Below are 25776 nucleotides of genomic sequence, written 5' to 3'. Positions count from 1 at the left end.
ATGTAGGCTGTCCCCAAGAACTATCGTCCAGCTTACGTGCATTCGGAATATCTTTTTGGGCACTTTGCTTTGATTGTTTATGTTGGCCTAAAAATCTAGTGGGATAATATGGGGGTACTCAATGTAGGTCTAGATCAGAGTCTGGGTTATCCGTATGATCTTTCATCCTACAGTCAATTTGGCTGCACAGGTGTATTCACAGGATCTTATAGGATAGTTTATAGTTGCTTTGATTGTTTATGTTGGCCTAGAAATCTAGTGGGATAATATGGGGGTAACTCAATGTAGGTCTAGATCAGCTTCTAGGTTATCCTAATTAAGTGTAGTTCTATGGCTTATTAGGATAGATTCTAATTAAATTTTAAGTATTAGTATAGAATATGGGGTCACTCAATGTTGGTCTAGAGCTGCATTTAGATTGACCCCTTGACCTATCATCTAGCGATCAATTAGACTGCATATGTTACCAGTCCACGTTGACATTATGATCTCTTGTCCAGTCCTCAAAGAAAAACATCCACTTATAGTAATTTGATTCGATTCTGATTATCACATACATATAAGCAAGGTTGTCGAACTTTCTTAGAGTAGAATATTTAGTTAAAGCATTTGAAGCTATACATCAAACATTAAAAACGGAAGAACAAAGAGAGACATTTAAACAGTGGGTAAGAGCAGTAATTTACGCACATACAAAACTGGCATTCATTTGTATGAAACATCAATGGTGGCATAAGATCTTCAAGAATATCAAGATATATGGGGAAAGAAGTATATAGCCAGAGATAGCGATACAGAGTTAAGGATAGTTCAAAGTTAAATGAAATCAATATGAGCTGAGAATGCTGATCAATGATAGCTCAGAAATAGATCTAAGCTCTCTAGCTGATAGCTACAGCTAACTCTGTTGATAGTGTACTAGGAATGTCGTTGCTTTTGCTTTGATGGGCGAAACGCTTCAGCTTGAGTGTCTCGGGGCGTGACGGGGGCGTTGGTAGGGTGCGAGGGCCTTAAGTGTTTTGCGGTCCAAATATTTTTGCAATTTTTCATCTGCGTTTTGCGCGATATATTTTAGCGCTTTGGCCTTTGAGACGGCAGGCGACGAGAGTGCCAAGAGTCGTGTAAAAATAGCTGTAAAATTCTTGTCTACTCAAGGCTGCATTTGGCCGCTGACCAGATGCCCAGCTAATTCCATATGGCGGTGCTCTGGCGTGTTTTGTTTTCGGTTTTCGGTTTTCTGCCTTCTGTTTTCTGTTTTCAGTGTTGTGCTTTTGACTTTTGACATGATGCTACCTGATGCTTTGATATCGCTCATCTTGTTTAGTGTAATTATTCTGTTCCTATTGCACATTGATGCAGCCGCAACTAAAAAGGGAAAAGCTTGTCGCACCTCGAGCACAAAATATGGCTGTCAAACAGAGAAAATTGTATTTCCGGTTTTCAGTTGCGTAATGCTCCCTTTCTCTCTCTCACTCTCACAGTCTCTCTCTCTCTCTCTCTCTCTCTCTCTGTATCTGCTCATTCATGTGTCATACGAGTGACATTGGCATGCATATTTGGTATCCCCCAGGTAAAGCTGACTAACTAATCAAAGCCCGAATAGTTCAGCAAAAATTGTGGCTAAATGTTGTTTGTCATCCATTGCCAGAGCTTTCCAAAAAGTTGCCAATGCTATTTATTCGAGATGCCTGCAAGCGTTGTCAAAACAATGGTCAAAGCCGGGTCAACTCACGGCCCAGAGCACAGAGCAGCTGACGCCGGACAATGGACAGCGGACAGCGGACACCAGACAGCGGACACCGGACAGCGGACATTGGACAACATAGCAAAGCCGTAAAGAGCATATAGACGGTTTTGGGTGAGGTGACGTTGCCGGAACTGCTGGAATGGAATTTTTGCCAAAGAGGCAGCCAGATGTGGCAAAAGGCTTGCTATGAATTTCAGAAATGCCATCAATGGGACGGCTCTTGACCACCAGCAGATGATGTTGCCAACTTTGCTCCAGAGGCGGTGCGCTGCAATGCCATTGAAATGTGGCAAAGTGCCTCAAATGCCGCAAACGATGCTGCACATTCACACACGCACGCACACACACGCACACATACGCACTCATATATGCAACATAGGTGCGGCATTGCGAATTGTGGCAGCATTTTCAACAGAAAAAGCAAAGGCAGCCAGACAATAGCAACAGATGCTGCAAATTGCTAGCACAAATTTAAGACTTCTAAATGAAAATGTTCAAAAGTTAAAGGAACAACAACAACAACAACTACAACAACAAGAGCTCGCCTATTGGTGTGAGGTAAACGCCCAGGAGAAATTCTCTATGGGCATCGAGAGTGGTATTAAAGTAATAGAAAAACTAAAAGAAGCCAGCGACTGTGCTCGGAATTAGTAGTAGAAGAAAAGTTATCAAAGCAGCACGCCGCACAGGAGTCGGAGCAGGAGTCAAGCAGCTAGGGCAAAAACACTCAGGCTGAGGAAGCTGCAGTTGACCAGCAAATGTAGTTTGAAAAGGAAGCAGCTGAAGCAAGTACAAAGTTTCTACTACTTTCATGGCAAATTTAACTCGCACGGATTCTGCTCCTATTGCTACGAGCACAGAAAGAGCACGAATAGGAGTAGAAGTGGAAGGTATATTGCCTATGCATTGGAATGGGAGTAGAAATTGAAGATCTAGTTGGCACTTCCTATACCAGTATAAGATGTTTAGTATAAGAAGCAAATGTAAATCTAGTCACATTTCATTTGTCATAGTACAGAATATATTACGATGCTTAGTATAAGAGTCGTGTGTCAAGTAAAGTTAGGCTGGACTGAAAATGCACGCTTTAATCGCACTTTTTATACCACAGTATAAGATGAATAGTATAAGAAGTGCATGCAAAGTTGAGTAGGAGTAGAAAATCAAGTTTTAGCCGCACCCCAATACTATTGTATAAGATTTTTAGTGTAAGAAATAAGTGCCAAGGCGAATAGAAGTAGAAATTTCAATTTTGATCGTACTTCTTTTATTATAGTATAAGATGTTAAGTATAAGAAGTGAATGTAAACTGCTCATATCGCATCTTATACCATGATAAAAGATATTTATCCTAATATGAAAGTCTTAAGTAATGTAGGAGAATAAATTAAAGTTCTCATAGCCCTTCGTATACCATAGTATAAGATGTTTAGTATAAGAAGTCACTGTAAAGCGGAGATTTAACTGTTAATCGCACTCTTCATGCCAAAGTAAAGGTATCAAATATTTACCCTTAGAAGTATGTGTAAAGCAATGTGAAGATAAATAGGATTATATTAAGGCTCTTCTTATAGCATAGTATAAGATGTTTAGTATAAGAGAGCAACGTAAATTGATATTAGAGTTTAACTTCATGTTCTTGTCGCTTATTATTAGAAGGCAAAGAAAAAGGAATTGGGAGCAGAAATATAAGTTTTAATCGCACTTCTTATAACACAGTATAAAACGTTTAGTATAAGTAGTAAATATAAGTTTAAGTAATTGAACCTTTACTTATGAGTTATAGTTGAGTTGTATGGGCAAGAAACTTTAGTATTGATGTAGTAGGATTGGAAAAGTGTGAAATCGTAGTAGTTCAAATGGTTGTAATAGGTGTAGTAGTACTAGAAAATGCTATAAATGTGCAAAAGTAAAGAAAAGTATTTGTAGTTTTAGTAGTAGTATTAGTAGTAGTAGAAAACGTACTAGTAGTATATATGTAAGTAAAACTATATACCTTAATGGTAATTGAAATAGTCGTAGTAATAGTAATTGAAAGTGTTGCCGATATGGAGTAAAAGTGCTAACAGTTATACGGGGAGCGGGCGCAAAGAGTTTAAATGGTAGTAGTTGCTGGGAAAGGTACTATGGGAGTAGCATAAAAGTCACAAAAGTAGGTGACGTAAAATGGGGAGGCACAAAGGGTAGTAAAATGTAATTCTAGTACACCGGGTACAGGGTAGAGGTAGAGATACAGGTAGTTGAATCACATGAAACATTGAATAACGTTACAAAAAAGAAGTGAAAAGAAAACAAAAAAATCGTTAGTAGTGGCACACGCTAGCAAAGCCTAGAGCCGTACATGACAATGGAATAATAAAGAGCTGCTAAACTCCTGTCTTTCAATGTCAGGTGTGTTTCAGCCATGTTTGCTGTTGTTTGAATTGTTGATTATGCTCTTATCATAAATTTATACTCATAGTATGTACTCGTTGTTGTCACAGAAACTTTTTGTGATATGGATGGGATTATGAATAGTTTATGAAGCTCGTGAATGCTGTATACGAACTCAAATCATATTTAAAGCATGTAAATGAAAATCTAGATGAATTGAAATCATATATGTACACATATACGCAAAAAGGGAAAAACCATATCCAAACCAAAACCAACTTCTATGTATATAGAAAGTGAATCGATTGGGTGTTTGGCACTTACCTTTCGCTAGCAATGCTTGAGTTCCTGGACATTGACTTTGGTGACATCTCAAAGTCCGAATCGGAGCGATATAAAAAGGATTCGCGACGTTGCGGTAAATTCTGTAGAACCAAACCAGCGCTGGGTGAGCCGCCCTCAAGTGGTGATCGGGCGCCCTGGCCATTTTCTACATCGAAACTGTAAATGGGAGAAAACGAAAATATAAATATGAATGTAAATATAAATATGATTATTATTGCAGTTATTCAATTGAAGGCATTATCAATAACTTTACGAGCTGCCCACTGTGTGACCCCAAATAATTGAAAGCCGACGCTTTTAGGCCACGACTTGAGTCCTGTTATAGACGGCCGTGATGACTTGACACAGCGAACTTTTCAGCGCCAACGGAAGACAGCCGCCAGAAGTGGAGTGTGGTTTGGGTGAGTTTAGTTAGCCATGGGGGTACGGGGGCCATGAGGGTAGCAATGGCGACGACAACGACAACGACAACGACAGCGACGAGGACGACCTACAGGAAACGGAAGCGCGCCTAACAAGGCGCTTTTAAAGTTTTTCAATTCGTTAGACATTTTCGCCCTTTGTCTGCGTCGACGTCAGCCGCGCTTGCTTATGAAAACTTTTGCGCCAACTCGGCTAAAAATGTAACAACCCCTCTCCCACGCACCCACACACACAGAAAAGGGGGAAATAAATTGGAACAGCCTGGCCCCAACTCCAGACCGCGCAACCGAATGTAGCCAAGTTTATTGTGAACTTGCGCTGAAAGTTGACTTCACTACAGAACCGCATTTCCCTCAGGCCGTGTATTCAAGTCGCGCCAAAGTTGTGCCACTGATCAAGTTAACGCGCGGTTGCCAAGGATCAACTTTTTAAGTACGCCCAGCTAGGTGGGCGTCTTCAAATAACCACCATATTCTCGGCCCCAATTCGGATGGTTATCCATTTTGTTAAGCAAAGCAGCTTCGATTTCACACTATCTCCAAGCCAGACAAGCTTCAGTTGCTAGTTGCGAATTGTAAAGCAGCGGCAGCAGAGCAACTACACTCAAAGTACAGTTGCGCCGTGAGCCACCAAATCTGAACAAGCTAGATTCTGTGGTTCTTGAGCTAGGTGAGTTGGTGAACTGAACTAGTGTTGGTCTATGATGAACAATTTGTGTTGCGAATGAGGAAGTTCCATAGACGACTAGTTCCGCTGATTCGTTCGGCTTCTTGAAACATAAGCTCCATTGCCTTCTGCTGTTCATGAGCGACAAGTTCATGAACAACAAGTTCCATTGACTTATTCAACTTCTCATGAAGTACAAGTTTCAATGACCTTTTATGTTCATGAACTACAAGTTCTCCTGACTTATACTACTGCACATGATCTAGTTCCATTGACTTATTCAACTGTTCAGGAGCAACAAGCTGCCTTCCCTTCTTCTACTATACATGAACCACAAGTTCCATTGAATTTTCCTACTGTTCATGAACGACTAGTTCCTTTTAATTGTTCTACTGCATATGAACTACAATATTTTTTGAGTTGTTTTACTGCATGTGAGCTACAAGTTTCATTGACTTTTTCCGAACAACTAGTTCCATTGACTTATTCAACTGTTCATGAGCTCCATTCGCTAGTTCTGCTGTTCTGAACTACAAGTGGCTTTGATTTTTTTTCTGCAGTTTATAACCAACAAGTTCCATTGGCATGCTCATGAACAACTAGTTCCATTGACTGGTTCTGCTGTTTATGAACCAGTTCCAGTGACTTGTTCTGCCATTCATGAGCGACTAGCTCCATTGACTCGTTCAACTATTTGTGAACATTTAGTTCCACTGATTGTTCATGAACAAGTTCTTTTGAGTTACTCAACTATTGATTATGAGAGGCTTCAACGCATCGTTCATAAACTGAACTGAGCTGCGACGAAAATAACTGTATTGATCAATGGGAATTATTAGTTTAATCAGTCGCCCATAGATGTCGCTAGCTGCTCAAAGAGTTGCACGACAGAGCGAAGAACTGGAACGCTAATGTCATTTGTCTCTATGAAATGCAATTGCCAGCTATTTGTCGTGCGGCAGCAGCTGTGGCCGTAGAGACGGAGACAGAGATGGAAATGGAGGCGGAGGTGGAGGTAGAGGCAGTGGCAGAGGCAATCTGAGGCTGGCATCAATCTAAGGGCGTTGTCATAATTAAAGAAATTACATTCATAAGCAGAAGCAGATATCGTGCGGGGGGGCGCCGCTCCTTAGCTGGACGCTCTGTGACGCAGCTGTGTCCTTGTGCCATTCGGCCTTCTCGTCCAGCCGCTGCCACGGCTACTGATGCTGCTGCTGCTGCTCTGCTGCTGCTGGCATTCCTTATGCTTGAAAATGGCTCCTGTTGCCGTTCGCCTTGAAGGCCGTGACGCTTTTGGCAGCGAAAGTCGTAAAGAAAAATGATGTTTTAAGTAAAATTTATATCGGGGTCATTAAGTAAACTTGGCACAAAGTTGACGCTAGCCTCTTATTGTTGCTATTGCTGCTGCTGCTGCTGCTGCTGCTGCTGCTGCTGCTGCTGCTGTTTGTGTGTGGCCCCGCCCACCGCGCAGGCCGCCCCATTTTATTGTTGTTGCTGTTGTGCGCAACAATGTCGCCATTTACCATGGCATACTTTGTAGCACTTTTCAAAAGTTATGAGGCAGGCGGAGTGTGGCACATTTTGCAGTATTTTAGTATTTCAGTATTTCAGTATTTCGTCTTTGGCATTTCACTACTGCTGTTTAAAGTTGGCTCAACTTGCTGTTTCGCTCTATACATACACATATCTACATACATGTATATACTTCATTTCACACACACAATGTTGCCAGAGAATTGAATAATTTGTGCGAGTGTGTGTGTGTGTATGTCTCCCTCTCTCTCCCTCTCTCTCTATAACATTTATTCGCATTGTTCTGTCTGCTACGTGGACCTGGCTGATTAATGTCCTCATGTCTGCAGTCATTCAGTCAATCCCTTATTCATTTGGCCATTCATTCAGTCGTGCATACAATCATTTCACATCCAGCGACTGACTTCCTACTTAACAAACTAATTAAGTTGGCGGCATTGCGGGTCTTAGCCGCTGCCTCTGGCAGCAGTTGAATCTATGCGGCAGCAATACACAATCAGAGCAAACACACACACACACACACACACACACACGCAGAGCCTCTGACACACTCATCACAATCAGCTCGGGTCGTTCATTTATTTGCACATATAATTAGGCGCATGAGAAGCGACAGCCGTGGGGCACATTTCCTGCCAGCCTACAACAATGACAATCTGCTCTGCCTCTCTCTCTCTCTTATACCCCCTCCCACCTCTCTCTCTCTCTCCCTGGCTAGGTGTTGGCATTAATCAGCCTGCACTCCGCATGCAGCACGCACGCGACTCGCTAATGGGGCACGCAACATAAATACATGTTTGTTGTTAGCCTGGCTTTAAGGCCAAAAACCCAGCTGCCCCACCCCCCTCCCCCATCCTCCGGTCACCCTGTTGCATTGTCTTGTGTTGGCTTAGAGTGAATTATTGAGTCGCTTGGAATTTATGGCAGCCTCATTAATGCGCCGGCTTACTAATGCAACGGCCAATGAATGGATTCAATGAGTGTATTCAAAGCGCCACTGCCAGAAAGACCTTGGCCACAATATTCCCAGCAGCAGCGACAGCAACGGCAACGGCAAAGGCAACGGCAACTGCAACTGTTACTGTTAGTGAAACCAAATCCAAAAACCAATCCAACGACACATGCAGCACTTGTGTGGCAGCTGCTTTTGAGTGAGCGAGAGAGGAAGAGAGAGAGAGAGACGCGGCGCACACATGAAACTAACACAAGGCCATTAACAAAAGCCTGAGACTGACTGCCATTTCTGCAATGGGCACGGCCCAGGCCGGGCTGCGGACGGGGCATCTGAGTTTTGCCCAAAAGATTCGAGAAGCTGCAGGCAGCGCTCGGGCTCTGTATAAACCAAATTAAAAGTGCGAGGCGAACAGCATGCGCTATGAAATGAGCACACACACGAGGAGCAAGCACAGCATCACATACACACACACGCACACACACACATACACAAGCTCAGTCACCGTGTTGCTACCCATTTGAGCCGCCTCGCAGCTACCTTGGCTGTTGATTTCTTTTTTTTCATGCTGATAGGCATAGCAAAAAAGTGTGTGTGTGTGTGTGTGTGTGTGGCACTGCTGCATATGCATGTTGCATAATTTTGGCCGCGCGGCAAGTGGCAAAGCGCAGGCAACTGCTGCCCAAGCTGCAGCGAGCCCATCAAAATTTCGTTGATTTTCATTTCATTGCGTTGCGCATTTGATTAACCGTTGCAACAGCTGTCGCCTGGCGGCCACCAATCACACACACACACACACGCATACACACGAACAACAAAAACAGAAAAAACAAATTGAGCATGCAACATCTTGGCAGCAAAACGCTCGACGCACATTGCACATCATCCGGCGTGACTCACCCATGAGCCATGAGCCATGAGCCATGAGCCAGCAGTGAGCACATTGACTAGTTCATTGGACTTGGGAGCACGAAATTGCTAAAGTGCAATCGAAGCACATTTGAAATTGGCATTAAAATTGCCAAACTACACAATAATAATTAATAATGCATCGCAAAATGTAAAAGCATATTAAAAGATATATGCATATAATATAATATAAATATAATAATAATGTGAGCTTATTGACTAATTGGTTAGATTCCAAAGAACTCTTCTTTAATTAAATTGGAAATTGTTTTCAATTCTTAATGAAAAAAATAAATTTTTCCTTGTTTAATAAAAAAAAATATTTAAAAAAATATTAAAAAAAAATATAAAAAAAAATATAAAAAAAAATATAAAAAAATATATTTAAAAAAAATATTAAAAATTAAACTTAAAAAATTATATACATATATATTTAAAAAAAAATTTTTTTTTGTTAAGCAAAAACAAAAAATTAAAAAAAAATAATAATAATAATCTTTCTAATTTATTTTTTGTGAATTTATCAAAAATCAATATATCAAGTAATATTCGATATAAAAAATATTTGTAAAAATAATTTTAAAAAAAGAATAACAATATTTGTATAAAAAAAAAAAAAAAAAAAAAAAAAAAAAAAAAAAAAACAGTTTAATATTGGTAGAAAAAAAGAAAAATAAATTTGAATAAAAAAAAAACAACTTTAATTTTATACTGAGAATTTTTTGTTTTTTAATTTCGTTCACTCTAGTCTCGGGCCAATAGAAGAGCCAAGGGTGTTAAAAAAACATTTTGTTTGTCTTTTTTTTTTATATACCAAAAGCAAATATTCGATTTATCTAACAAGATCTAGCAACAAACTGTTCAACATTTAGTTAACTAGGCCTCAGACTCAGATTATAGATTATAATTTTAGTCCAGTCGAGGCAACTGTCAGATTTTTGTTAAAAATTATTTCGGATTTGCTTAAAGATATTCATTTGCTATTATTTATATCAAAATTTCAAAATAAATCCTAGCTAAGTATTATAATAATACACGCACTACATTTTAAATCTTTTCTCATATTGTTGCTTACGGCAAAAAGAGTGAATGATAATGCTCCTAGAAGCCTAATGTGGGATTCTTGGGTAACAAAGTCAACAAGGGGAAATTACTTTTATGGGTGAGCAGTAATACAGTCCTACACAGCAGTCAGAGTAATGACCATACTAGCTAAAAATAATATGTTTACATATGTATATTTACATATGTATATATTTTGTAAGTGAAATATATTCATATCCAATCAACATTCACTTTGGGGCAAGCCCACGAAATGCTAGGGAAGAGCATTTTGCCTGAAGTGTTTGACTGATGCTTTCTGATGATTTCTTCACGCTCTGCTCAATTTTAATTAGTGGCAGTGGTACAAGCACTCACTCACTCACACACACACACACACACACACACACGCATGCACACTCACACATTTTGACGCACAGATCGCAGCAGCTGAAAACAGTTGGCAATCTGTCGGCCAGGCCCACTGCATCTCTAGCTGCTAATCAGGCACATTTTCTGGCATCTCGTCAGAGCGCATTCGCATCTTCTTGTTGACTTTTGCGGCTGGGCATATTTACGGTACTTCTATAGTCAAAATGTTGATGACTGTTTGCTGCACAGCCGGCGCACTGACAGCCAATGGCAACGTTGCGTTGCACAGTGGGCAGAGATTACACTGTTTAGTGGTGAAAATTTATAGTTGTACAGAGAGAGACAGAGACTCGAATAGATAATATTCTATATAAGTTTATGTTATATTGAATATTTAATTATATATAATCTATATAAATATCTGAAAGTATTTGCTTTAGCTTGACCCAATCGGAGCTATACGAAATTCTATTTCAGATACTATTCAATGTTTCTTTAAAATAAACCATAAACCCTTTGGAATTCACTTCATGTTGGCATCCAAGGTTTGGGTTTGTCAACAGATCAACTGTATATAGTTATATATAGATACATATATGTATAGATCATCTCTATATGGTTATTTATAGCTGCTTGTTTGGGGTTATTCAATGGACTTGTTGCAATTAGTCTAGAATTATTTTCACATATGCAATGCTCAAATAGTATTTCTAGATTTTTTGGCTTGAGTAGCTAGTATATATATTTCCTAGCAGCTTTTGTGTCTCACGTCATCAGTTCACATAATGTTGAAATATATATTGAATATAAGATTGATAAACATATGTATATGTGTATATAAAATGACCTTTACTGCATTTATTATTCGAAACTCTTGCCCTTTCTTGCATGTCTTGAGCTCACGGTGCAGCTGTGTGACGTTGCCCCCAACAACCCGTACGTGTTTGTTATAACAACCCTGTTTAAGGCAGGCAAACACTGTGAATGTTGTCAATAGCGTTTAGCTTCCAGTTCGATACGATAGTTGTAGTTAGACGACGCACAGCAGCAGTCAACAACAGATAATATTCACAAACATACATATACATATACACATACAAATATATATATATATATATGTAAGTACACACAACATACATACATACAGTACACACTGGGACTCCAAATGAAGCCCCAGACCAAATACGGCGTTGCGGCAACAGCAGCCTCAACGCTGCTAGTGGAGGATGTGAGAAACTTTACCACACGGCGCCGCAATTTGCTGTACCTGATGCACCGCTATTTGGTGGAGAATGGGTACTATAACAGCGCCGAGACACTGAAGGGGGAGGGCCGGCTGACCGAGGAGTATGAGGTGTGCGATAATGTGGACCTCGACGCCATCTATTTGGAGTATGCGAGCTATTTCAATATGAAGTTTGGCAAATATCCGCGCGTGCTCAAAAAGCTGGGACCCAAGCTGAAAGTGGAGCTCAGCTCGACGAAGGGCGTTGGCAAGGCAATCGACCAGCCGACGTCACAGCCGACGTCGCAGTTGCAGTCGCAGTCGCAGTCACAGCCGCAGTCGCAGTCGCAGTCGGTGCAGCGACCCGGCGATGCTCAGGCCTGTTGGCATGCGGGCGTTGGTGCAGCGACTGCCGCGGCTGCCGCCAGCCTGGCCGCCGACCCGCAGCAGCTGGGCCCGGGCCAGCTGCAGGCGAGCCGACTGTCGCTTCACATCAAAAAGATGGAGACGGCCGAGTCGATGGCAGAGCCACGGATCGCTGCACTCAATGAAATCGAGCATGGGCATGCGGGCGACGATGCGCTATTCGCCTCGCTCGAATGGCAGGCGCTGGCTGAGCTGGTCAAGACGAGCATCCTGTGCGAGGACATCAAGCTGCGCTGGACGGACATCTGCGGCAATCAGAACGCCATCGAGCTGGTCAAGGAGGCCGTACTGACGCCCATCGAGTATCCGCAATTGTTTGCCAACGGCCTCAAGCCCTGGCGCTCCCTTCTACTGCACGGCCCGCCCGGCAGCGGCAAGACCTACCTGGCCAAGGCCCTCTACGCCGAGACGCGCGGCAAGGTGACATTCTTTAACATCACGGCCAGCATCATGGTGTCCAAGTGGCGTGGCGAATCGGAAAAAATACTGCGCGTGCTGTTTCACATGGCCGCACGCCGCTCACCCTCCGTCATCTTCTTCGATGAGATCGAGAGTCTGACCTCGAAACGAGATCGCGCCACAGATCACGAGTCCTCGAAGCGATTCAAGAACGAGCTGCTGCAGCTGCTCGACGGCATGGAGCATACGCTCAGCGGCATCTTCGTGCTGGCCAGCACCAATCTGCCCTGGGACATCGACGAGGCCTTCCTGCGACGCTTCGAGAAGAAGCTGCTCGTGCAGCTGCCCAGCGCCGCCGAACGCTCCAGCCTGATCAACCGCCTGCTGGGCTCAACGATCAGCCTGACGCCCAAGCTGCTGGAGCAGCTGACTGCCCTCTCCGAGCACTTCACCGGCGACGAGATACGCCTGGCCTGCAAGGAGGTGAGCATGCAGCGCATGCGCCATGCCACACGTGCCTGCCGCGAGCCGAACCCAACCAAGCAGCCGCAGGCCCCGCAGGACGGTAGCGTAGAGCGGGCCTTCCAGCAGATCCGACCGCTGGGCATGAAGCTGTTGGCCAAGCACGAGCAGTGGCAGCAAGAGAACGGCTCCTGAATGCCACCGTTCACATTAAATGAAGAGAAGCTGCGAGTAGAGCTCTCGGATTCAAAGGTAGTGCGCGGTAGAGGCGATGCAAAATGGCTTTATCTGAAGGCTAACTTGTATTAGACTTGAATGCAAATAAAGAAGAAACTCAAGCTAATAAATTATGAATATAGAATAGAATGGACGAATCTGAAGTCAACATAAAACCTGATTATGAATGAAGAAAGGACCTAAGCTGAAAACAAAGAAAAAAAACCATAGAAGTACAAAAAAGTAATTAAGGTTTAATGATAAGATAATTGAAAGTTTCAGAGTTCTATTCTGTTTTATGTTGAGGCTAGTGTTACGAATTCCGGACTAGTACAATAAATGAATATATTTCCTAAGACTCGGTTTAATGAGAGATCAGGCAAGGCCTTAGCCTTACTGTTCCTATTCCTGTTAAGTACGAACAAGTATTTTTTCTTCAATATTCCACTTTCGAGTACACACAAAAGTATATGAAATACAGAGTGAGAGAGTGAGAGTGAGAGTGAGAGAGAGGAAGTGAGTGTGAGAGTGCGAGAAGAGTTAGAGCTAGAGTTAGGTTTACAATAGACATGTGAACGCAGCGTGTGGATGCGTTAGCGTTACCTTCCCGTGGTGCGACGTCTGGCTCCCGCGATGGTCATGCGGGAGACATTGCGACGAATGCGTCCGCTGGACCGACGCTGCGTGTTGATGGGCACCGAACCGGCCACGGAACGGCCACTGTACTCGGTGGTCGTGGAGCTGCGCCGATCGCTGCCGATCATCACGTCGGAGCAGAGCGACGAGGACATGATCGATGCGGCCGAACGCCGCTTGGCGCCCGTAAAGGTGCCGCCGCCACTGGATGAGGTGGTGGTGGCTGAGCTATCGGAGCGCGAGAATAGCGATGAGCGTTTGCTGCGATTGCTGGCGGTGCCAGCGGCATCCTGTATATTGCTATAGAACTCCTCCGTCTCACGGTCATAGCTGGCCGCCTCATCGTCGTCCATCGGCGGCCGTTCCTCGTCCTCAAACTCCTCCGCCTCGGTGGCCATTGTGTCGCTGCGCTGCGTCATGCCGCGCATCCCGTTCGAGGACGACGAGCCCGTATGCAGCTGATAGTACTCATGCTGGCTCATGTGCCCATAGTCGCGCGATCCTCGCGATCGATTGCTGCTGCCGAGCGTGCGATATGGCGCCGTTATCGTCGAACCCGAGTTGCTGGTGGTGCTCGTCGCGCCCAGCGAGTGCCGTTTGCTGCCAGCTCCAGCGGCAACAGATGCTGCTGCTGCTGCTGCTGCTGCTGCTGCTGCTGCTACTGCTCCTGCTCCTGCTGTTGTTGTGGCCACCGCCTCGCCCTCGCCGTCGCTCTCGCCGCCGCCGACGCTGCCGCTGAATGTGACCTCGTGGAACTTGGAGGATTTGCGACGTGGCCGCGGCATATGCTCCGCATGGCCATGGCCATGCCCATTGCCCATTGTCGTGATGGAGACGCGTGGCCCATTGTTATTGTCCAGCTGTTGCTGCTGCTGCTGTTGCTGCTGCTGCTGCTGCTGCTCCTCCTCGTCGGCGGGCATCAGGGTCAGTGCCAGCGGAGCTCGTCCAGCGGCGGCTACATATGCGCGACGCCGACTCCAGGGGAAGGCGCGTATAAATGCAAATATTATAAACAATGTGGCAATCATACTGCTGTGGTCGTTGGCTGCTTCGTCTGCTGTGGGTGTTGGCGGTCGGGTGGGTGTGGCTCAAGCAGTGGGTGGTGCTCTAGTGGTGCGCTGGCATCTCGAATGGAAATTCGTTCAGTTTTGTTTGCACTCGTTTTCTTTTCTTTTTTGTTTGTTCGTTTTTGGCGATTTTCGTTTTTGATTTGCAATTTGAATTCGTTGTTGCTTTTGCTTTAATTAACTTAAATTCGATTCGAGTTTGCTTTTAATATTGCACTTAACATTTCATTAGCATACAAAGCGCTAGGGAGAACGAGAGAGCTAGATGAATGTACGGGCTGTTAGAGAGTGAAAAAGACAGAGAGAGAGAGAGAGAGAGAGAGACAGACACAACGCACAGCAATTGAAACGGAAGCGGAAGCTTAATCGACACACACAAATACACAGCGGGGCGGGGAGAGATAGTAGAAAAACTAGATACAGATTCGAAGACATAGAGAAAGAGAAACGGAGAAAGAGATAAACTATTCTATACTACTTAGTCGAGTATAATTCTTCTGCTTTGAAAACTTTCCTCCGCTTACAGAACAGCAAAGATCCAGTATGTCTACAGATGGAGGACAGATCCGTATAACAAAGGTGAGCAAAAAGATTTAGCTCGAGAAACCAATATTAACATTCAGGTCCAGCCTAAACGTTTATGAACTCAGAGTTCCATAATGACCGACTAACCAAACAATCATCAGCATTTAAGCCAATTGGCAATATCATTTTAGTATGTGCATAGAAATATAAAGAAGCTCTCTCCTATTAGATATATGCTTGATCATGAACCATATTCTCAGTGCATATAATTGATTTAGAGTTCTCTAGTTTGACATTGACTGACTACAAGATATCTGGTCAATCATCAGCATGCACAATAAACTTTAACCCATTCGCTTGCACATAAGACTAAAACTTCTCTAGAAGCAAGGTGCACCGACTAAAAGATACCCGGACTTGCAAGCATAGTAAGCCTCAGCCTATTGGCTCTCACATTCAGTTTTTTAGTTTTCTTGTACAATGTGCACGACTTGGAGATACCCGGACGTTGATTAGCATACATAACGCTCTCATTTATCTAGTATAGTATCTACATAAGAACTCTTTAGCTCAATAATGAACGACCAATGGCTACCCGGACCAGAGATCATTCAAATCTATGGCAAAGCCAATCTCATTTGCTTGCACATAGCTATCAATGTATTAAGAGCAATACGAGTTGACTAGTCCCAGCATGACCGACTAACAAATACCCGGAGCCATTTGCTATTTTAAGCCAACTTATATGTCTGCTATGCGTTGATTAACTTTATATATAGCCGTATATATTTATGTAGATTTTTATTTAAACTTAGCCACTTAACGTTCCCTTTAGCTTAGAGTTCATACCAAACACTTATCGTTCCCTTTAGCTTAAAGTTCATGTCGATGAAGGGCCAAGGAGACAGACAAGTTATAGCTCAATTCACTTTAGCCCATCCTTTGCACCCTTCACTAATCGAAACATTGCACAAGCATCAAGACAGTCGCATTGAAAATTCGCATTGATTCGATTCCGATTTAAGCTTAAATAAATTTCGAAGACATCGCTCGGTTTGGTCTGCGGTCTGCGATGACAACATTTGTGCACGCTTCATTTGAACGACTGCACTAACTGGTTGACTGATTGAATGATTGACTAAGTGAGAGGGAGGGAGAGAGAGATTGTGTGTGTGAGCGAGCGAGTTAGCGATTAAGTGGCTATTGAGTGTGCGTTGCTTGTTTGTCGCAATATTCTGCGCAATTCTGATGGTTAGCATTATGATAATCAATGCACAATTATGGCGCACACTTGCACAACAGACTGCACAGAGGACTAACAAGCGAATCGAGCCAGTTGGGACCAGTTGGGCACCCACACACGGCACGACATTGCACTGCACTGCACTGGGCTGCCGTCGACTAAGCGGCTAAAGCGAAGACGAACTGCGCTGGCTTGTTAAGAGCACAATTTTCCAGTTGCGTCTTGGGAAGGCAATATTTATCTATATATATAGACATATATATGTATGTAGACAGTGATAGAGGGGTGAGACATGTACTTACAGTTATATACAAGTATCTGACATTAAACTAAGCTGCTTAGTTGGCAGCGCTAAAGTTCAATTATAATTGAAATATGTTTAAATAATGCGATGCAACGGAATAATAACAATAATAATAATGATGATGATAGTAATGATAACAATGCAGGAACCACATCAGCTGCTGCAGGTGCAGCTGCAATGCCAATTACCTCAAGGGCCGGCCGTCCCTTCGCATCGCAGACAATTTCAAATATGCATTCAATATGCCGTAGTTAGGCCGTAATTATCTCTCTAATTGAATATTTCATTTGATTATAGACAAATTGGCAAAAGGCCAGCGCTGACGACAAAGCCACGTGGCAGCTTGGCACCTGGGCGCCGGGACACCTGGACAGCTGCTGTTAGCGTCCAGCGTCCATAATTGCCACGCACCAATTTTTAATTTGTTTTAAATTGCTTTATAGCCTGAAAGTGTCTAACGACTTTGCAAGCCAAACTGCATTAATGAAGCCCAAGGAAATTTCTATGAAATTTCTCTCTGTGTGTGTGTGTGTGTTCGTGTTCTTATGGGCGTGTAATGCATGTTGCATTTCATTTCACTTCAACAAAAGCCCGTCTGATGCAATAATAATACCTTGGCGTCTCTCCTGATAGACGTCTGGCTTGGCTTATGGCAGCCAAGCGGCTTGAATATGCAGCCTCAGCAAACTTACTTCAAAATGCAATTGTTGTTCCAGCCTGCCTTTATGGAATATCTCTAAAACAAGCTGCGATAAGGATCTCTAGAATAACTTTTAGCATTGTCATAAAGTAGCAACGCTTTGGCAGGGTAACTTTGATATTGGGGGAAACTCTAAAGTACACCAATTTGATTTCCGATTACTGAGCAATATGTTTATTAGATCAAAAAAACATTTCATCTCAGTCATGTGACATATTCAGGCAATATATATACATATAAAATAATATATAATCAGCACCAAGTTAAAAGTTAGCCCCAATTGTCGACCATTGCACTGGGAAAATTAACCTTCAGGGAGGTATTTAACTGATTCGCAACGAATCGAAATGAGCAACGCGAGCAAACAAAATTTTTTGAATAAACGTAAAGTAAAGTTGTTGGTATATCAGAGGCTTTAAAAATAGCCTAGGCAATAAGGATAGATAGGGTGCATGAATATGTGAGGGCAGCTCTGCTCAAGAGCAGAATATACTGTATAACAAATTAGTGAAAATTATGGAACTAATTCCATGAATTGAACTTTACTATTTACTAACACATTATCGACATAAAATTTCCAGATCTGTCTCTTAAGAACACCTACCACTTCTCAGATCTCAAGAGAATGTACTGAATAGGCGATTGCTGAAACTGAGGCCTGGACTTATTAGCTCATAGCTCAGCTGCCACATGTGAATATATAGTAGACTTATCGATTTCTATATTATACGACATTATAAGACGACATCTATAAGTATATATTTAATGACATTAAGCTCCGTCCGACAAGAGATATATGGCATTTCAATTAGACGCTTCATCTTCATGCTGCAGCTATTCATATTCAATTACAGGAAGGAGAAAAAGTTGCAAGACATGCGTCCATTTGTGGCAGAGTGCTGTAAGTGCAGCACACACACACACATACATATATAGATGTATCGTGACATGCAACACAGAAGCCGCGCTGGCAAACAGCCACAGGTACAAGCATCAATTTTTCTAGCCAAGCAGCAGCTCTGGGCCCTCGCATCTATTGCGGCTGGCTTATCGCGCCCGCCAGGCTAGCTGCTACTCCTGCTACTGCTGCTTAAGTGTTGGTAAACAAGCTAGCAACTCTCTGGCTGGCAAAGTCCGTGCCTTCCATTTGCTTTGCCTCCGGCGCTGCTGTTTTGCTACTTTTACAGCGACTGCGCTCGACAACCGACGCCTGGCTACATAATTCCTTTCAATTTCTTGCTTTTTTTTGCTTGCCTTGCCTCACTTTTCTTTGGCAACTAATTCCACACACACACACACACGCACGCAGATAGAAAAGTAGAGCACAGCGAGTAGAGGCAGAAAAAATGAAAAGATTTCTTCAAGTTGCAGCATCAGCTAAGCGAGCCAAAGGCAGCCAAGTAGACCAACAGCAGCAGCAGCTAAAGCCTCCCCTTAGCCAGGCGAATGTTGTTTTGTTGTTGGCGCACCCTCTCCCCCCTCTCTCTCCCTCTCCCTCTCTCTCGGGGGCTAAATTTAAGTAGCAACAAATCACTTCATTGTTTGCGTGTTTACATAATATTTATACATTGTATTGGTGCCGTCTCGCTCTAGCGCCAAACCCGCCGTCGAGGCCTGTTGACACGCTGCGCGCCATGTTCATTAATAAAGCGCAACGACAAGTCCCAAAAAAGTATGCTATGGAATTTTTTGCGCGACCACTGGACAATGCACAGAGCTGCAGAGAGAGAGAGAGAGAGATGGAGAGTGAGGAAGTGAGGCATGGGTAGAGAGAGTCTGCGAGACGAAGGAAGAGCAAGACAGATTGAGCACAGTCAGATAGTCAGAGGGGAAAAAAAACGAAGTTTAGACTGCGCGTCGCCAGTCGCCTGGACGAAAAGCAGCAACTGGCCAGGCCACAGAAATCGGGGCGAATGGCGTGACTAGAGATACGCTGTAGAGATACGCAGTTCATAGCATATATCTCTTTCTATATATAGGACTCAAGTCTATCAGTAACATACATTTCTTATATCAAGCAAACCTCATTCACAGCTTACAGGGTATATAAAAGCATTTATTATGAGAGCAGAGATACCCTGTAATGAAAAAACTTCATGCCATGTATGACTACAAAATGCATCTATATCCGTCCATTACCGATATTAAAACACAGTTTTACAGGGCATACAAAACATTCATAATGACACCAGAGATACCCTGTAGTTAATGAAACTTCATGTCATACATGTGTGACCATAAAGTGCATGTCTAGTCGTCCACTAGCTACATTTAGACGCTGTTTTACAGGGTATACAAAGCATTCAGAATTAGACTAGAGATACCCTGTAAAAGCCCAGAGCTTATAGCAGGTATATGGTCCAAATCTATCAAGCAAAGTGCACATTTAAGACTTCAGCAATCTTAAATTACTGCTTACTGGGTGTAGAAAACTTGTATGAGACTATAGATACCCTGTAAAAGCTATAACTTCTTAGCTTAGCTTAGGTCCATCAAGCAAACTGTTTGCTTAGCACTCTCACGGCACTTATCTACTACTAATAGGCCATACACAGATTCTATGGAGAGACTACAGATACCCTGTAAAAAGCTATGAGCTCATATCCCTCAGTTCACAGCTTAACTCTGCCCAGTCTACTCAAGCAACACTTGGTCACACGCTTACAGGGTATACAAAACTTTCATAACAATGACTGCAACGGCAGCAGCTGCAGCAGCAGCAGCCGCAGCAGCGCATTTTGCAATATTTTTTGGTAGTCATGCGTTGAATGACAAATGTGGCTCGACGCGGAAATTTCAATTACATATAGAGAGTGCGGGGCCAGAGCAGAGCAGCTCAAGTCAGCTGATCTGTTGGCCAATGTGTCTGTGTATGTGTGTGTGCGTGTGTGTGTGTGTGCGTAACTAACGAGCAGCCAAATGACGTCAAACAGGTCGCAGAGCAGCGCAACGAGGCAGCAGCAGCGAGCAATCAGGCCAGCAGCCCTTTAATAGCTTTAAAAGGCAGGCGATGCTGTGAGTGTGTGAGTGTGTGTGAGTGTGTGTGTGTGTGTTTGTGTGCACTTAAATACAGCTCAGCAGCAGCAGCAGCAGCAGTGGCACCAGCATCATGATGATGATCATTATCATGATTGCTGCAATCATTAGAAACATCATGAGGTCGTCATAGTTGCAACGTCCTTCCCTCATAATGTATTACAAAATATATATATTTATATGTATACATATTTATAGAAGAATGTATATATATGTGTGTGTGTGTGTGTGTGTGCAAAATACAAAATCCAAAATGCGAGATACGCTTAATGCAAAAACATGTTTTATACATGCAGAGTAGAGCGGCTGTATGTGTGTGTGTGAGTGTGTGTGTGTGTGTGTTGTGACCAAGTGCATTAACAGCCAGAAGGCAGGAGGCATTGCATAATGCAAAGCATATTTCGTTGGCTAAGCGATTGGTTTGGTTACCCGCTGCGACAACATTGCGTATGCGCAATTTCACAAATACTGAGAACTCAATGCCGATAACCCATTCAATAAATACATACAAAAACGAGGGAAACAGCAAGTGAAAGAGAGAGAGAGAGAGTGTGTGTGTGTGAGAGGTAGATAATGTTGTTGCAGCTGCATCTCGCTGATAGCCAAATTCAATTATCGTTTTCGGCATTAACAAACGTTCGCTGAATGTATTTATTAATTTACGCCAATTCCCAAATATGGCGAATTCAGAATGATTCGTGACAAGCGCATTTCATGTCCGATTACTTTTATGAAATACATAGACACAAATATATATAATGTAATCATTTATTCACATTTTATGTGCACTTAAATAGCTATTCGAGTGCAGAAATAATTAAAGTCCAACTCGGCCCAAGTGCGAATTGGCTCAATTGAAATCGATTGATAAATGGATAGATGGATGGTTCAATGCTCATTTCAAAATACAATTAATTAAAGGTAATAATTAGCAAATAAATTAATGTAATTTAAAGTCAAAGTTCCATAGGATTTCTTGGTATATCAAAGCAGTGCTAGGAGTCATAAGAGAGAGAAAGAGAACGAGGTGGATGCAGAAGGCTGAAAAGAGAAGCAATATCGAACGAATTTTCATATCTACAGAGAGAGACAGAGAGAGAGACAGAGAGAGAGAGAGAGAGAGAGAGAGAGAGAGACAGAGAGATAGGGAAAGACAGAAAGAGAGAGAGTGAGATTGAAAGTTAAAGAGAGAGTGGTAGAGAGAGCCTGAAAAGGAAATAGAGACAAACAACTGGGACAGAGACATATCTTCCTCGATAAATAGACCCAGTGAGGAAAAAGACGAGTCGAACGCAGATGAGAGAGTAGAAAGGAAGAGAGGAAAAGAGAAAAGGATAGAGAGAGGAAGACAGAGTGAGAGAGAGAAATTACAATGGGATAGAGAAGTTATGGAGAGATACAGAAGTTGAGTCAAAGAGTGAGTTAAAGTGAGATCGAATAGGAAAATAGGGAAAAATGAAGAGGGAGAGGCAAATGAGAGAGACAAAAAGAAGCGAAGATAGTGAAACAAAGAGGCAGAAAGCATGAAAAAAGGAGAGAGAGCGAAAGAGAGAGAGAGAGAGGCAAACACAAACAGAGAAAGCTAGAGTGAGCGATTGGTTGTATGGGCGACCGCTTCCTCTCTTTCTGCCTCTCTCTATGCTTCGGGTTCTATCTCTATTTCCGACTTTTTGGTTTGTCGCGCTCCCTCTCTCTTTGTCTTTCTCTTTACCCCATTCTCATTTCTCTCTTTCTTCTCTCTCTCTCTCTCTCTCTCTCTCTCTCTCTCTCTCTCTCTCTCTCTCTCTCTCTCTCTCTCTCTCTCTCTCTCTCTCCCTTCATCTCTCTAATATCGAATTCGCAGCTTCACTCCAAATTTTATCGTATTCCATAACTATTTATAAAAAATTCCAATCAATTCTTTTTTAATTCAAGCCACTTTTGGTCTCACTCTCTCTTTCTCTCTCTGTCACACTTTGGCAGCGGCCACACCCACCTTGTGCGGCGCCCTTGTGGCTCGCTGTTTAAGCCAAAATTCAGCTGCTGTTGGCCCATTGCTTTAACGTTTCTTGGGGGCCCAGCTGCAATTTGATGCTTTTGTTGTCAGAGCCTTCAACAACAATGATAATGTCGATGATGAGGACGACGTTGATGATGCTGCTGATGATGTTGATGATGATGATAATGTTTGATTATGATGATGTTGTTGTTGTTGTTGCTGTTGTTGTTATTGGGCAATGACGATGCCATTTTCAATGAATCTCAATGCAAATGCTGCCCAAATTAGTGTCAAACGTATTGATTCACACACACACACACACACATGCACAGAGTTGACTTGCTGCTGCTGTTAATAGCGTTGCAATTTGTATATGTGTGTCAACGTTTCAGTCGTTGTTGTTGTTGTTGTTGTTGTTGCTGCTGCTGCAGCTGCTTCTCCCTTGGCGCCTATGTGTATGCCATGAATTTGTAGCTAACACACTTAACCCATTTGCCATGCCCACCCTCACACACACACACACATGCACACACACACACACACTCACTCATAGCACTTTCATCCACTTTGGTGGCTTGCTGCATGCTGCATGCTGCATGCTGCATGTGTTGCATAATATACAAAATGTTTTGCACTTTAAAAATTGTTGCCCAAAAATTTCAATTAAACTCAATGACAACATAATTAAGGGGCGTGGCTAGCAGCTGGGCTGCCTATGACCAGTGTGCACGTGTGTGTGTGTGCGCGTGTGTGTATGTGTGTGTGTGTGTGCATGCTCAAAAAGTCAATTGATGTCAAGCAGACAAGAGTTGACACCCACATGAAAACATCTTCATAACTGGGCGCCTGCCATTGAGTGTGCATGTATGTGTGTGTGTGTGTGTGTGTGTGTGTGTGTGTGTGTGTGTGTGTGTGTGTGGGCGTATGTCAGAGTGTGTCTTGCTTTTTGTCTTTGACACTTGGCTCGTGCTCAAAACTGTCCTGGCAGCATGCAAGCAGAGATACCCAGGGCCAAGCCAAAAAAACAAAAAGCAAAAAAAAAAAACCAGAAACAAAAACAAAAACCAAACGAAATGAAATGAATTTCACAAAAACATTTTCGCTGCAATTTCACTAAGAGTTTTCGTTTTTGTTAGAGTTTTTTTTTAGTTTTTTTTTTTTGTAATGTGAAATGGAAACCACGTAGCACTGGCCCGGAATAGATCTCGCAGTGCGAAGCGATTTGTGGGCGAAAGCGTTTTTGCGCGCCTCGAGCGCCACATCAAAAGGCGTCACAGTGGCTGCGGCTGCCAAGGTAGCGCGCCAGCCACGCCCACTGGCTAGCTGGTCCAGCTTGCCAAAAATGAAATCACTGCGGAAAATGCAATAAAAATAATCACACCCAAAACAAACAGAGGAAAGCCAAAAAAAAAAAAAAAATGCTAAAAGACGAGAGAATGAAAAAAAAAAAAAATGTAGACGTGGAAATGGTGGAAAAGGCGAAAATGTTCCATTTGATTTTTGCTGGCAGACGATTGTTTAAAAGGTCACTCGGCATGGCCACGGACACGCCCCCTTACAGTGCTACCTGTACCGGCGTGGCGTGGCTTTCATCTCTTTATGAGCTGTAATTTCTCTTGTGATGGCAAATTGAGCGCGAAAATTGAACGGACGTTTGCAAAATGGCGCCTGATGACGTCAGAAAGGACACAAGCTGGCAGCGCCAAGTGACAATAGTCAAAGAAGAAGAAGAAGGGGAAGGCGAAGGGAAGTCGAAGAAAACTAAGAAGCAGGCAAAAACAATAATTTTTGGCGAGTCGACTCGTCCGTTGGCCATAAAAATAGCTTAGCTTGCAACAAATGTCACGTCAGAGACATTGTCTATCCCAACTACCCAATACAGAGACAAATATATATATATATATATATATGTATATATGTGTGTGTGTGTGTGTATGTCTGTCTGAATCGCACTCACAACTAAAGCACATTCAAGTCGAGCCATTTGACAATTAAATGCTGCGCTCGTCGGGCAAAACAATAAGTGGAAGCTGAGCTGCTGCTCCTGCTGCTCCTGCCACTCCTGCTCCTGCTGCTATTGGAAGTCGTGTGGCAGCTGGAGCCGTTGGACATCTTCAAAATGCTCGAGCTGGCGCTCTGGCATGGCATGGGTAAAAGGTAATGACGTCGCTTTTAGCGTGCCAGTCGAGCCGAAACTCAATTAAATGTGACAGTGGAAAATGGCTGCCTAAAAGTATGCTTTATGCGCGCGAAAAGGCATCGGAAAAGCCAAAGGCAATGGCAAAAGGAAGAAGCCGACGCTGCTGCCAGAGGGCTGAAGTGGGTGTGGCAGTAGCTTGTAGATGCTTCTGACAGCAGCCAGGTGCGACAAATACACACACACACACACACAGAGATGGAACAGCCAGCATTTAGAGCGTTGTTCCGCATTGCGAAACGTTAATTGACAAAATTTTCATTTGGTTTGAAACGAAAAGCAGCAGAAATATTAAAAAAAAAAAAAAAAGGAGAGAAAAACTTCAATTCAATTTGTTTGGCAAAGGAATACTTTCTTTACTATATATTTATGCATATAAACTGCTTTCAGCAAATGGGGCAGATAACATTTCCAAGGCACTGTCGCCCTCAGTGCTGCGAGCTAACAAAGTTTTTGCCTTTTCCATTTTCATAACTCATTTTGCCACTGCAGAAAGCTGTCAAGTTAAGTTGAATGAGTGCTCGGAAAATTTTGTTATATACATATATGACAGTGTTGTAAAGCTGACAGTGCATGGCGACGCTTGTCAGCTATGCAGCACTGTGTGTAAAACTTATTAACAACATTTTCATACATTTTTTATATTTTTACATTTATTATTATTATTATTTACATTATTTTTTTATTTTTACTTTTTTGTCATTTTTATTATTAGCATTATTTTTAAAACTTGTTTCAATTTACTTTTTATTTTATTTTATTTTTATTCTTTTTTTTAATTTTTGTGTAATTTTTTTGGTACTTTATATATTATTATTATTATTTTTTCTTACATTATTTTATTTTTATTTTTTTTAATTTTTTTATTATTATTTTATTTTTATTTTTTAAATTTTTTTATTATTATTTTTTTTTTATTTTTCAAATTTTTATTTATTTTCAAATTTTTATAAATTTTTTTTCTGATCTATTTTTTATTTCTTTATCTATTTTGTATTTTT

General features: G+C 42.4%; 2 protein-coding genes across 11 annotated transcripts in view; one reads left to right on the top strand and one right to left on the bottom strand.

Annotated features, from left to right (window-relative positions):
• The window catches only part of dnc (phosphodiesterase dunce), a 233721-nt gene that overhangs the window by 27469 nt on the left and 180476 nt on the right, over positions 1–25776 (bottom strand). For 7 of the 10 annotated variants that reach the window (XM_089265057.1, XM_089265058.1, XM_089265059.1 and 4 more), the window contains one exon: positions 4445–4621. In XM_089265057.1, coding sequence (XP_089121183.1) covers positions 4445–4621 — 177 coding nt within the window. Of the gene's footprint in view, positions 1–4444; positions 4622–13692; positions 15036–25776 lie in introns of all 10 variants that reach the window. The other 3 variants (XM_089265065.1, XM_089265067.1, XM_089265066.1) reach the window with 1 other exon arrangement.
• Positions 11438–13386, top strand: LOC115565217 (katanin p60 ATPase-containing subunit A-like 2). Its single transcript, XM_030390252.2, has one exon. It carries the CDS (start codon positions 11527–11529, stop codon positions 13066–13068), a length of 1542 nt encoding a protein of 513 aa, XP_030246112.1. The 5' UTR covers positions 11438–11526; the 3' UTR covers positions 13069–13386.

Source organism: Drosophila navojoa, chromosome X, assembly GCF_054131105.1.
Source record: "Drosophila navojoa isolate 15081-1374.11 chromosome X, UAZ_NAV_1.0, whole genome shotgun sequence".
NCBI classification, from domain to species: Eukaryota; Metazoa; Arthropoda; class Insecta; order Diptera; family Drosophilidae; genus Drosophila; species Drosophila navojoa.
The sequence above is the reverse complement of the archived record's forward strand: the minus strand, read 5'-3'. Positions and strand labels throughout refer to the sequence as shown.